The sequence below is a fragment of the Vombatus ursinus genome, unplaced genomic scaffold (genome assembly GCF_900497805.2).
Source record: "Vombatus ursinus unplaced genomic scaffold, bare-nosed wombat genome assembly UNPS02009205.1, whole genome shotgun sequence".
Lineage (NCBI taxonomy): Eukaryota > Metazoa > Chordata > Mammalia > Diprotodontia > Vombatidae > Vombatus > Vombatus ursinus.
Window position 1 is genome coordinate 21,874,813 of NW_020948983.1, and position 14,267 is coordinate 21,889,079.

Consider the following 14,267-nt stretch of genomic DNA (forward strand, 5'->3'; position numbering starts at 1 on the left):
AATGAAAGTTTGTGGTGGTGGTGGTGGTGGTTGTTTGTTTTTAAGGATAGGGTAGAAGCATGTTTGTAAGGCAGTGTAAGGAGCCAGTAGGTAGAGACAAAATGAATTACTTACTAACCAGTGAATGATTACTACATATGAGATCATCCAGAGCATAGCTGTATTTTAGCATAGCTAGGAGATCAAGTAATATCATCTATGTTTGTTACAAATTTTGAAAACATTTAGTCTACTTTACCAACAAATCAGAGATAAATTTAAAATACTAGAACCACAGTTGCAAATTGGCTCTCCAATGAGAAAATGGTCAGAATGTTCCAAAACTATAAAAACTGGCAGTGGAAGAAATCATTCTCAGGAATTATATCAATAAGGTTGTAAGGATATACTTTTATTATCACACTATTTCCATAAACTAAAAAAGGGAAACCTTTATTAGCAAAGACCCTCAACTAGAAATCTATTTCAAAGCCAGAACCACCCCCAAGACTGACAGAATAAATATATTTTAAAATTCAACTTCTAAGGCTTGACCTTTAGGACAATACAATTCTGTTCAATTTTCTACACCTTTCTACAGATATATCTAACCTAAAATTATATTTAATGTTCATAATAGTGATCCTGAGACTTTGTAAAAAGTCCAGTCAAGAAATAGACTAAATATCTTTGGGACATTATACTTACCAAAATAGGATCGTGTAGAATTATGTTAGAAATATTTTAGGCAAAGGTTCAAACAAAAAAGTATTTTCTGATTAACCCTGAGTTAACCAGAATTCATTTCCTTGGGCATTACAAGTAACCAAGAATTTTCACTGCTTTGCAGTCACCGGTATCAAAAACAAAAATCTAAGTCTTTCCCCCCTTTTCCCAGTTATTCTGAGAAATAAAGGTTACCTCCATACTTCCCTGCCCCTACTTTAAAAAATTTTTTATAAACTAAAGTTCTATTTCAGATGAAAGCTTTTTATTCAAACATTCTACTTAATGTTTCTTCCTTAAGAAATTCTTTGAAATTCCTTTCTCATAGCATAAAATTTATTAAAACCTAAGACACTTAAATCATTTACTTAAAAAAAAATAGCAATATAATTTTACCTGCTCTACTTCAAATATGCTGGAACAGCTGTATTCATGATAGTTTAATAAAGCCCCAAATATAAAGGAATATAATACAAAGGAAGTAACATTATGAGCGACAGATATAGACCTCTGAGATATTAATAAAACTACAAAGTAGTTTTATTAGAGGTATTTGGTAGCAAGGTGTCAGGGCTATGCCCTATTTATTGTGCAGCACTATCAATGAAATGTTTAACAGATCTCTATGTAATAAATCATTATAATCATCTCATTCTCTGGAACATAAAGTATCATTCCAAATCCCTCCTCCCCTCAAAGAAATTACACGCATAGTGATAGAGCATCCAGTCTTGGATAACTGCTTTTTCACATTTTACATTACTGCAGATTTATTTATATAAAACTCCAATTTGTAGTTTATAAGTTCTACTATGTAACCACATTACTATACTACTACAAAATAACCATTTCTTTAAATGGGCTCCAGATTTCCTCAGGTAAGCAGATAAATGCTTTTCAACACTTAGAAACATTTAATGCAATTCCAAATGTCTATCACAAGATAAACGTTCATGGTTCCCCAAGATTCCAAAACCAAAGATACAAATCCAGTTTTCATATTTCCTGAAAACAGTTACTTGAATTAATAAAAGGTTTAGCAAGAATACTGACCAAGCCCACATGGATCAATTCACCCATCCATTTGGCAAAACAGTAAAAAACCCAAACTTCAACAGTCCTTAACAAGTAAAGATCTTTCCATTTAAAAACTAATGAAAGACTATCAGCCAAACAAGCTGATTTATGAAATTATACAAGTGAAAGCACAAGTAGCTGCTTAAATACATATTTTTTACAATTAAAGTCCTGCACTTTTCTCCTAGAGTTATATGAAAATGAAACACTTTCCATTAAATTCTTTATAGCCTGATGATTATCATGCAAAGCCAATATGGACATTTTTTTATCTTTCCTAAGAAACTAAAATGTTTCTTATATATTAAAATTATGAACATTCATAACACACTACTAACATTAGCAGCTAGTTAGTTATGCCTTTCAGATTAGTATGTTTATTTGCTGAATTATGTATAAAATATTATTTCTGGTATTTGTCCATCTTCTATTGATGTACCATTATTATTGCCAGGAGAACTAAAGAATGAAAACGTTGTTTTGCTCGCAGCAGGTGTTTCATGTACAACTTTCTTCAATCCTTTTGTGCCGTAGTGTGAATCTGGACCCTAAATCAGAACAAAAGGTTTGTCAGCAAATAATGGCTAAAAACGAACTTACATGGTTCTCTAATTATGAATGTTATACTATACATTATAGCTACTACCTAACACTTTATACACAAGCTAAAGAGCATTTGGAATCATTTAAAAAAAAAGAACTTTTGCTAAAAGTATGACTTCTGATGAAATTACTAGACTTAATAAGCCTCTTCTTGGAAACAGAGAGAGAACCTAATTATTTGGAAGAACATGAGTATCCAGCTATTCTCTTTGTCTTATCGCTCATTTAAAATGAAGGATTCCCTAATGAAATGTAAGTGGTAGATCTGAGTTTGTATATAGTTTTCTCCAGAAAACAGAAGAAAAGGAATCATTCTCTTCGCAGTCTCTATTTTTTCTACCTAGAAAGGCTCCCACTATTCAGGAATATCAGTTTATGTCTGAAAGTGACTTCCTTTAAAATAATAGTTACGAAAATTTTAGCAGTGGGCCCAGATTAACTTACAAAATTATACATTCTTTAAAAAAAAAATCTTACTTTGAGTGTTGCACAGGCTGTATAGCAGACATTGGGTAAAATTTCTATAGGTTCTTTGAACATGACCCGGAAAGTGTTAGCTGTTCCATCACAACTAAATCCAGTATCATTTTGTCCCAGAGTTTGTTTTTTTTCATATTCAATTATCTGTAACAAAAGAAAATTAAATATAAACTACTTCAGGGAAGCAATAAAAACTTCCCAAAGCAGGACTGGTTATAGAAATAAACAGGAAAACTACATCTTTTTCACAACTAAGTGCTAAAACTGGGCAAAACTCTGTATCTTAATTCCTACTTTTTGTACTTCAAAAAAGATAATTTTTTTACAGTCAGAAAATGATTAAGTCTGAAAGACCTTTTTGAAAGAAGGCATCAATGGGTCACAGAAAGGACAGTGACTACACAGGACAACCATGAGCATTCAGTGGCTCTTTGAATAGAAGATTTTTTTTTAATTTGCATAAGTTAGCCATTCTAAAGGGTTTCCCCTAAAAGCCTTTGAAATTAGAAAATAAAATTGCCCTAGAACTGTCAAGGGTGTTACACATTTATCTGTTCCCTAAGAAGCATAAAATAATCCAAATAAGATCTTTTTCTTATTGCTTAGGTTTTTGGCCAATTTTGTTTTTGTTTTTGTTTTGGCAACCCATTTGGCTATTTAATATATACCTGAAAATGACTAAGGTGTCTGGGCACTCCATGAATTATATACACCAGAAATAAAAAAAGCTATTTTTGGGGCAGCTAGGTGGCACAGTGAATAGAGCTCTGGCCTTGGAGTCAGGAGGACCTGAGTTCAAATCCGAATACTTGACACTTATTAGCTGTGTGACCCTGGGCAAGTCACCTAACCCCAACTGCCTCACCAAAAAAAAAAAAAAATTCTAACTCAACAGCATTTAAAATTAAGTGAGAATAAGTCAACAAGAATTTAATAAGCACCTACTATATTCCAGGCAATGTGCTGAGCACTGGGGATACAAAGAAAAACATCTGCCCTCCAGGAGTTTACAGTCTAACTGGGAAGACAACATATAAACAACTATATACAAACAAATCATATACAGGATAATCTCACCGGGGCGGGGGGGGGGGGGGGGGCACTAGCATTAAGTGGAATAGGGAAAGTCTTCTTACAGAAGGTGGGATTTTAGCTGGAATCTGAAAAAAGTCAGGAGACAGAGATGAAGAGGGAAAGAACTCAAGGTATGGGGAACAGCCAGTTAAATAGCAGGTAATCAGGAGATGTAGGAATACCAAGGAGGTCAGTATTACTACATCAGAGAATGAAGAGGAGAATAAGGTGTAAGATGACTGGAAAGAAGAGGAAGGAGACAGGGTATGAAAGGCTTGAAAAGCCAAGCAAAGAATTTTTTAATTTTTTAATTCAGGAGGTAATTAGAATTTACTGACTGGGGGGCATTGGAAAGATGGTAGTATCCTACATAGTAACAGGGAAGTTAGGAAGATGGGAGGGTATTCAGCTCAGTTTTGGACATGTTGGTTTAAGCTGTTTATGAAACATCCAGTTCATTATGTACCATAGGAAGTTGGATGCAAGACTGGATGTCAGCAGAGAAACTAGGATTGGATAAACAGATATAAGAATCACTGCAACAGAGATAATTAAATCCATGAGAGCTGACAAATCATCAAGCGAAATACAGAATGAGGGGAGAAACGTGCCCAGGACAGAAGTTTGGGGGATACACAATGGTTAACAGAAGCAGCCTAGATAAAGATCCAGCAAAAGAGACAGAGAAGGAGCAGTCAAACAGGTAGGAGGAGAAAGAGGTGAGAGTAGTGTCCTAGAAACCTAGAAGGAAGAGAGTATTCAGTAGAAGAGTGTGATCAACAGTATCAAAGGCTGAAGAGAGGTCAAGAAGGATGAAGACTAAGAAAGGACCATTAGATTTGGCAATAAAGAGATCATTGGTAAGAATCTATGACCAAACGAGATAGAAATGATCACAGGAGGTAAAATGGATAATTTTGATTACATAAAATTAAAAAGGGTTTGCACAAATAAAACCAATGCAGCCAAAATTAGATGGGGAACAGGAAACTGGGGGAAAAGTTTTATAGTCAAATTTCTCTGAGAAAGGCCTTTTCTCAGGGAACTGAGTCAAATTTATAAAAATAAAAGCCATTCCTCAATTGATAAATGGTCAAAAAATATGAACATGCAGTTTTCAGATGAAGAAATCAAAGCTATTATAGTCATATAAAAAAAATGCTCTAAATCATTATTGATTAGAGAAATGCAAATTAAATCAACTCTAAGGTACCATCTCACACCTATGAGATTGGCTAACATGACAGAAAAGGAAAATAGCAAATGCTGAAGGGAATGAGGAAAAACGAGGACACTAATACGCTGTTAGTGAAGTTATGAACTGGTCCAATCGTTCTGGAGAACAATTTGGAACTATGAACAAAGGGGTATAAAACTGTGCATACCCTTTTACCCAGCAATACCACCACTAGGTCTGTATCCCAAAGAGATCAAAGACATAGGAAAAAGACTTATGTGTACAAAAATACTTATAGCAGTTCTTTTTGTAGTAGCAAGGAATGGCTGAACAATTTGTGGCATATGATTATGATGAAATACTATTGCACTATAAGAAATGATGAACAGAATGGTGTCAAAAAAACCTGCGAAGACCTATGTGAACTGATGCAAAGTAAAGTGAGCAGAACCAGGAGAACAGTTGTACACAGTAACAGCAATACTGTAATGATGATCAGCTGTGAAAGACTTAGCTACTCTGATCAAGACAACGATCCAAGACAATTCCAAAGGACTCGTGATGAAAAATACTATCCACCTCCAGAGAGAGAACTGATGAATTCTGAGTATAGAAATTATCTTTTTTTTTGCTTTATTTTTCTTGCCTTTTTTTTTTAACGTGGCTAATATGGAAATATGTTTTGAATGCTTTCACACATATAACTGATATCAGATTGCTGATCTGATTGCAAATCAAAATTTTTTGAAGAGAATGTTTAAATAATAAATTTCTTTCAAAAAAAGTTTGAAGAGAGCAGTTTCAGTTGAATGATGAGGCGAGAAGTCAGGCTACAGAGTTAAGAAAGTGAAAAGAAGTAGAAGAATGGGAGGAGAGTTATGGGATGATAGCTAGTGGGGATGGAAAGATTAAATGAGTTTTTTTGAGGCCAGAAGAGACAGAGACATATCTGTTGGCAGTGGGCAAGGAGAGATTGAAGTCAAGTGAGATAGAAGGGATGAGAAGAAGGCAATCTACTAAAAAGTGTAACAGAACGAATGTGATCATTTGTACACACAGAGGTCTGCCTTGGCAAAAAGAGGCATGTCTTCATGTGATATAGGAATGAAGGAGAGTGGCAGAAGGCATCTGGGTAGTGTGGGATAAGGAGGAAGGGAGAAGGGGCATTTGGCAAGCAGCCTCATCTTTTCCAGAGAAATGGGGCAAGATTCTCAGCTGAGAGTGTGGAGGGAGAAGGAGACATGGGAAGTCTGAAGAGGGTTAGAAAGATTGGGAAAAGCCACTGTACTGAGTGGGATAATGCATTGATTAGGGTAATGTGAAAGCAACTACCTTGCTGAAATGCAACATTAATTTGTAGTGGACCTAGTCAGCATGATTTTGAGATCTTCTCCAGCTTTGTTCAGCAGTATGTGAATAGGAGCAAAGGCAGTGAGTGGACAATGGGAGTACTCCAAGGAGTAATTCAAAGATAAGATCAGTAATAGAACAGAGTCGGCAAAGGACTTGAGGATGGTGTAGAGTTGAACTGGTTCACAGCTAGTAATTTTAATGTTCCTTTCCCCTGGTTCTCTTACCTATCAGACTATTCCTTCTCAGCCTCTTTTACTGGATCCTCATCCAGGTCACACCCACTAACCCCCTGTCCCACAGGATACTAGCCTGGGTCCCCTTCCCTTCTCTCTCTATACTACTTCACTTAGGGATCTCATCATCCTATGGATTCAACAATAATTTCTTATGCTGATTATTCTCAAATCTACCTTAATCTCTCTGCTGACCTCCAATTTCCTATTTCCAACTGCCTTTCAAACATATGAAATTGGATGTCCAGTAGACATCTTAACTCAGCATATTCAACAGTCAATCTTTCCCAACTCCTCTTACATCTAGTGGTTTCCCTCTTTTAATTATTTCCTGTTTCTCCTATATATAGCTTGTTTTTACAAATTTGGTAACCTTGGTTGTCTCCCCCATTATATTATGAGCTCCTTGAGGGCAGGGACTATCTTTTGCCTCTTTTTGTACCCCCAATGCTTATTAGCATATTGCCTGGCACATAGTAGGTCCTTAACAAATGTTTATTGAATGATCAATATGTGTGTGTTATTGTGGCAGTAGACCAAATTATGACATGAACTATATATATTTATATATGTTTACATCTATATAGCACACCTTTGTCATTTTATCATTGAATCCCTTCCAAGTTATTCCTGACTTCCAAGTCAAGTCCTCTCCACTCAAGAGGAATCAAGCAGTTCTATCTAGTTCCCTAGTTCTACAGTCAGTTCAGATAGCATCCCCAACCTATTTCTGGGTCTCCAAATTAAAACTCTTAACTCTGCTCTTCAGCTGTTACAAAATTGTAAATGCACCCAGAACTACAAAAAGAATTTTTACTGTTTTTTAAATGTAAGCTATGCTGTGATTTCTTTTCAAATTAATTAAGGCTGCATTAACTAAGTTATAGATATTCTTCCTTCAGTACAGTCATATATTCCAGTATTTTCTTTTTTGGTACATTTCAAACTTCTCTCAGAATCTTGAGGCAAAATCCCACCTCTAGTCTAACTTGTATTCACTAACATTAAAAAAGATTCTTTTGGTTAATATGAAATTAACTAGGAAGAATCAAAAAATATTTTAGACAAAAGAATCAAACTTCAAAAAGACAGTCAAGTTGGAGTGATAGGGATGAAATTACCAATATAACTGAAGTGCAATAAACCAAGTATTGACTAAAGCTAAAAAAATAAACTGTATAAGTGTAGGACATGGTGGGGGAAGGAAGAAATACAAATCATAGAATAACCACATATTAATAAAAATATTTGTGTGTGTTCAAAAGAAGATGATCAGATTGCTAACATCTTTGAATTAAAAACAAAGATAAGTAAAAAAATCTCTGCCAACAAGAAGTATATAATTTAGTAATGGAGTTAAGATAAGTATAATGATATCACAACATAGGATAAGTTATGGGAAAATAAGAGACTATGTAAGTCTGGAGGAGGGATAGCTCATATCCCTTCCTCTGCACTGGCTCCTTCCAATCCATCTATAAATATGCTCAGGTTTCTCCAATTCAGAAAGAAACAAAAAGATTTTCCCTTCTAGCCCACTCAGCTACTATCTCGTCTCTTTTTTTCTCTTTTCCCATTAAATATCTTGAAAATATCGTCTATCCTGTCTGGTTCTGCTTTTCTCATTACCAATCTGTCCCTCTTTCATCTTAACGTTCTACAATCTGCTGTCTACTCTCAACACTACAGAAATTATTCTCCCTAAGACGATCACCAAATCCAGTGGAGGTCCTTTTCTATTTCTCATTCACTTGATTTTACTGCTTTTGACACAGCTGATCATTCATTCCACCACCTTCAGGCTTCCTGAGCTTTTCTGGTTCTCTTCTTACTTTTCTGATAAAGTTATTTTCTTTTTCTGTTTTTTTGGCTCCTTTCTTTCTCAACCTCTTAGAGCAGACATTTCCTAAGGGTGTATTTTTTGGCCTTTTTCCAGCTTCACTATTTACACACCATCTTCTTTAGCAATCTTACTCACTCCCAATTCAATTACTTCAGAATTTATACCTCAAGTCTTGAACTTTTTCCTGATATCCAAACCTTGAACTCCAACTTGCTGCAGAACAACTCTAACCAAATATCCTACTGGTACCTCAAACTCAACGTGTCCAAACCCAATTTCATTCTCTTTGCCCTTGAGCCTGCTCTTTCTCTTCCTTTCATGTATCATTGTCTGAGACACCACCATTCACTTAGTGTACTTCAACTTACATATCCAATCCCTTTCACATTCCATCAGTTAACAAGTCTTCTTGATTCCACCTTCTTAATCTCTCTCCCATCTATTTTCTCCTCTCTCACTTCACTAACAACATGCAAAGTAACACCCGTTTCCACCTACCAGGACTACTGAAAAGATATTTAATTGGATATTCCTACTTCTACATTTTCCCTTTGATAATCCATCCTTCATTACAACTTCTAAAATATCTCTATGTTTAAGAAACATATCTGGTCATCTCATTCCTCTGCTCAAAAGTCATCATTCTTCCCATGCCCCTAAACAATTACTCTACAATGCTTTGTTTGGCATTCGAGGACCTCCAAAATCTGGTCCCACTCTACCTTTCCAGACAAACTTATGTCACCTCCCTCCATACACTTAATATGCTTCAGGGAACCTGGTTTACGTGGAGTAAGCTGTGAATCCCCTTGCCTCTGTGCCTCTGCTTAAGCTGATCATTATTCTTTGAATATTTCATTCCTACCCTCTTTTTAAAGCCCAAATTAAATGCTATCTTCCTGAATCCCATTCTTACTCTCCTTATTGAAAGTTGGTAATGGATCTTCCTTCTCTTGACTTTACATGGCACTTTATTTTAAACCTCGTTTTGCACTTATGTAACGTTTTGTTATTATCATTATCTGTGTCGTATTTCCCTTAACATACTGTTATTCTATGAAGGCAAGAACAATGTTTAATTTAAATTCTGTATACCTATCAGAGTTCTCTGAAAACGGTGTTTTAATAAATGTTGAACCAATGTGTCTAGTTTGGAGGGGATCAGAGAAAGATGGGTAGTATTCCAAAAAACAAAAATGGGGGTAGGGGGCGGAAAAGAGAGGGGTATTCCAGGAATAATCACAGATCTGGAGCTAACAGGGACCTGAGGGGCCACTGAGGTTGAGAAAATATCCTGAGCAAAAGCACAGAAATGGTAACAGTGAATAAATATAACTTGTCTAGAGTGTACTTTGTAAGTATAAGGGTAATGAAATATAAGGCTGGAAAAACATGTTGGGATTCTATTGTGTAGTGTTCTGAATAATAAACTTTGTTTAAACTATTTTATAAGTAGCCATTGACTATTTTTAAGCAGGGAATCATTACTGAACCAGTACTTTAGAAAAATTAATTTGTCAACTATACAAAATGGAATGGAAAGTAGGAAAAATAGTTTGGAGATCATTCCAAGAGTCTAGGCAAGAGATAACAAAGGACTAAACTACAGGGACAACAGGAGGAATGAAAAAGGAATGGATATGAAAAATGAAAATATTTTAAGGATTATGTGCAAGAGGATTAGGCTTATTCTTTGTTGCTACAGAGAATCCAACTAGGACAGAAGAATTTTTTTAAACTAAGGTACTAAAAAAAAAAATAACAACAAATAGAATGCTTTGTGAGGCAGTGAGCTACCTACCCATCACTGGAAGTCTAAGGAAAGGCAAAATAACCTTGTGAGGATTCCTCTCCTTGGAAGGTTAGACTTGATGTTCTCTTTCCAACTCTAAGGTTCTACGATTCTAAATGAATTCCTTTAGAATAAGATAGTCTCTAAAAGTTCAACTCTGCATATAGGTTAAAATTAGGCTTTTAGAACTACCATCTCTCTGTGAGCGCCACTGGAATTACTGTTTTTCCTCAAAGCCTTAGTCTGCTCTAAATGGCCACACATTTTTTCTTCATAAGTTTAACAGAAGATAGTCTGAAGTAGGATATATAATTTTGTAAATTAAATTAAATATAATATAAATGGGGTTTTGCCACAAACTTATTACAAAAACACAAGTTTCCATTAAAATAATTTATGCAGAAAAAGGGGTACCTGTATATTCACTTGATAATCTGTGGGCCCATGAATAGAACCATATAACCCAAATCCTACTATGGAGATTCTTCTATTAACTGTGAACCTGAAAAAATAAAATAAAATCAGTAGTAAATAGTTCTATAATTATCAGTAAATGATGACCCAGAATAATTACACAAGATTTAATATTGTGGAAGCACATCAACCCTCTCCCCGCCCCTCCCCTCTTTAGGAAATATTAAGAATGGCTAGGCATGGTGGCACACAGCTATAATCCCTGCTATTAGGGAGGCTGACTGGTAAACCACTTGAGCTTTGGAGTTCCAAGCTACAGTAGGCTAAGGTGATCAATATCCATATTAAGTCCTGGCAACCAGGCTACCAAAAGAGGGGAGAACTAACTCAGGGACCCAGTCTTGAAGGAAAGCAGATCAAAGCTCCTGTGCCAATCAGCAGTAATACTGGGCTTGTGAGTGGTGGTTACACTTTTAGCCTGCAATGGTGCAACGGGGCAGGGGGAGTAATGGAATGAGAGAACAGAGATAAAAATATTAAGAAATATTTCTCTAGTCTGAAGTCCTTTTCAGATTTATCTGAATGAAGAAACTCTTATCAGTATTTAATACTTCTCTAAAAAAATACCCTGCAGGGCAGCTAGGTGGCGCAGTGGATAGAGCACCAGTCAGGAGGACCCGGTCAAATATGACCTCAGACACATAACACTTACTAGCTGTGTGACCCTGGGCAAGTCACTTAACTCCACTGCCTAGCCAAAAAAACAAAAAACAAAAAACAAACAAACAAACAAAAATACCCTGCTCTAAATCCTATTCACCCTTACCAAAGGCCTAACATCACTTTCCTAGGAAAAATGGTTGAAAATTCAGGAGGGAATTCTATTTTTCTGAAAGACAAATTAGGCCAATGACCTAACAGAGCAAGAGACCCTTGATTAATCTACTTAAAAGCAATATCTTCTTTCCCCATACTTTGCCCAGAATTGAGTAACAATCAAATTAAAGAGAAGGAAGATATCTCTGAAAGAAGTATATACCTGGAGTTTACTTCTGACCAGATGGAATGGAGAATACTTGAAGGAAGTGACTAAACAAGGATTGAATGAATGGTTTTCAGAAAACAATTCTTTGACATTTTAAGTGACTACTTAAATAAATGTTCTGTTTGACAAATAAAATGTTCTGTCTGGTGAAGCAGAATATTAACCAACTTTCACCTGGGCCTTTTAACTAAGTTTTATCTCATTGTGGAATTTGTCTTTTTATGAGACAGTTAATATATACTCTAACTATAAAATGACCTAGGTGAGAGAGATATTTTCAAAGGCAAGATAGATTTTTTGTATTTCTAAGAAAAGAATGATTTAAAAATAGTTATATTTATAATTTGTTTCTTTCCCTTCCCTAACACTATCCTTTATAACACAGTATAAAAAAGAGGAGGAAAAAAGTAGTTCAGCAAAACTAACCAACACATTGTCCACCTCTGCAAAGAAGAGAGGTATATATCTACTACAATATTCTAACACAGAATTTTGAGGTTTCAAGGAGCCACAATCTGGGAATCACTAATCTCAATTAACCAGTGATCACTAACGATAGATAATCACTAACCATTCCTTTAATAATATGTTCTAGAATTGTGCCCAAAAATACAGTCAGACGCATGGGTCTACAGTTCAGATACGCCATTCTCCTCCTTTTTTGAAAACTGGGAAATCTGCCCTTCTCCACTCTTGTGTTACCTCTCCCTTTCTCTAAGATTTTCCACCTTATTTTTTACAAGGCTTAAACAGAGACACATTAATTAAGGGAAATCTGGATTACAATCACCTCAGTGATTTGTTGAATAGTCTTGGCTAAGTCTAGTAATTTTTGAAAAGTAGAGTATAAAAAAAATTATCATCGCATCTTCCTCAAACAATCTTCAATTCAACATCAAATCTGTCTTTTGCCCCTCCGCAATATGATACTATGACAGATACCTAATTCGGTCGCTTGTTCCACTGTAACCCCAACGACTCTCTACTTGCTGGAATCTATTGATGCTGCATTCTTTTCCCCTGAGGCAGCACCTTGGGCGATCAATGTATTCAACTCGGGGTTTAGGATTGACTGTAAAATGAAGGAAGAGATTTACCACTTCTCGGTCTGATAAAATTCCAGATTGAGCAGGACCTGTGGAAAGAAAAAAACAAACTTCAATAAAATTTTTTTTTAAAGTGCACTTTGAAGCACTGAACTTTTAAAGTCAAAATTGATTTGCAATACCTAAACCAAGTACAAGAGAAAAAACATTCCTAAGTAATAACAATAACATCAGCTCCTTCTGAGTACAGTCTATGATAAGAATAGGTTAATAGAAGGCATAAGAGTTTAATATTAATATAATTTTGCTTAGGCTACTATGTCCTGCCCCTGTTCATGCTGTCACTACTCCTCAGACCTCACCCAAAGGGCCACTTCCCTTGGTCTATTCACCAAAATGATGTCAAGAGAGGTTCTGCCAAAATGGTGCCTTACCTGCAGCAAACTCCTCAATAGTCATCAGTGGGAAACGGATTAATGAGAGTGCTTTTCCTAGCACCTTCTGTTTGTTTGCAAAAGTCACTGGCAGCTGCTGTCTCTGACATTCGGCTTCTGCCCAGCGAACAACTGCTCCAAAGAGTCGACTTTCTCGAATACTAAGCGTGTCTCTTTCCAGAACAGCACATAACGTATCTAAAAAGCAAGACACAAAATCCAATTTAGACTAGATTTAAAATATCAGTGACTTAACATTATATCCTTATTTAAGAAGACTTCAAGTTTCTAATGAATAAAAAGCACATTAAACTTTAGGTATGCCATCAAAAATAAAATGTTATTAAAAAACAAAACTGATGTAATTTACTTGGGTGACCCAGAAGTCTTAGTGCAGTTTCAAGTTTTAAGAGCTTAAACAGCTTAACTGCGATAAGCTTTAATGGCTTAAGAATACACTATGGATTTTGGGACACTCTGCACATTCAAATTTGTGTATTGCGGCATGTCCTTTATCCAAAAGTAATTTAACTAGAGATATATCAAGAACATAGCTGAGAACTAGGAAATAAGTATAAAAGATATATCTGCCATTTCCTAACTGTGTGATAGTCTCAATTTCCCTGGCTTCAGTTCCATATTTTTAAATAAGATAGTTGGACTGGATGACTTTTAAGATCTTTTCCAGCTATAAATCTATAGCACCATTATCCTATGATTATGCAAAATATATGGCCTACAGTCCCCACATGAATCATTCTTTATTCATGACAAAAACCTTCAGGAACTCAGAGTCTCTCTCTTTTGGATACAATTGTAATCACCTTGGTTATCCGATTTCTAAACCTTGCTTCAAAATAAGGGATATATTTTAGAAATATGGTTGGAAAAATGTTTTAATACTTAAAAATAAACCTCACAGGATCAATAATTTCAAGTTTGAAAATAATTTCAAATTTTATAGATGAGGAAACTGAGGCCAAGCCACGTT

At 35.5% G+C, this 14,267-nt stretch overlaps 1 protein-coding gene across 1 annotated transcript in view; it reads right to left on the bottom strand.

Moving 5' to 3' along the window:
• Window positions 1-361: 361 nt before the first annotated feature.
• The window catches only part of BTBD1 (BTB domain containing 1), a 35,480-nt gene continuing 21,574 nt past the window's right edge, over window positions 362-14,267 (bottom strand). The window contains exons 4-8 of the mRNA XM_027852045.1: window positions 13,277-13,474; window positions 12,739-12,931; window positions 10,752-10,839; window positions 2,863-3,009; window positions 362-2,330 (exon numbers count right to left, since the gene is read on the bottom strand). Coding sequence (XP_027707846.1) covers window positions 2,172-2,330; window positions 2,863-3,009; window positions 10,752-10,839; window positions 12,739-12,931; window positions 13,277-13,474 — 785 coding nt within the window. The 3' untranslated portion in view covers window positions 362-2,171. The remainder of the gene's footprint in view (window positions 2,331-2,862; window positions 3,010-10,751; window positions 10,840-12,738; window positions 12,932-13,276; window positions 13,475-14,267) is intronic.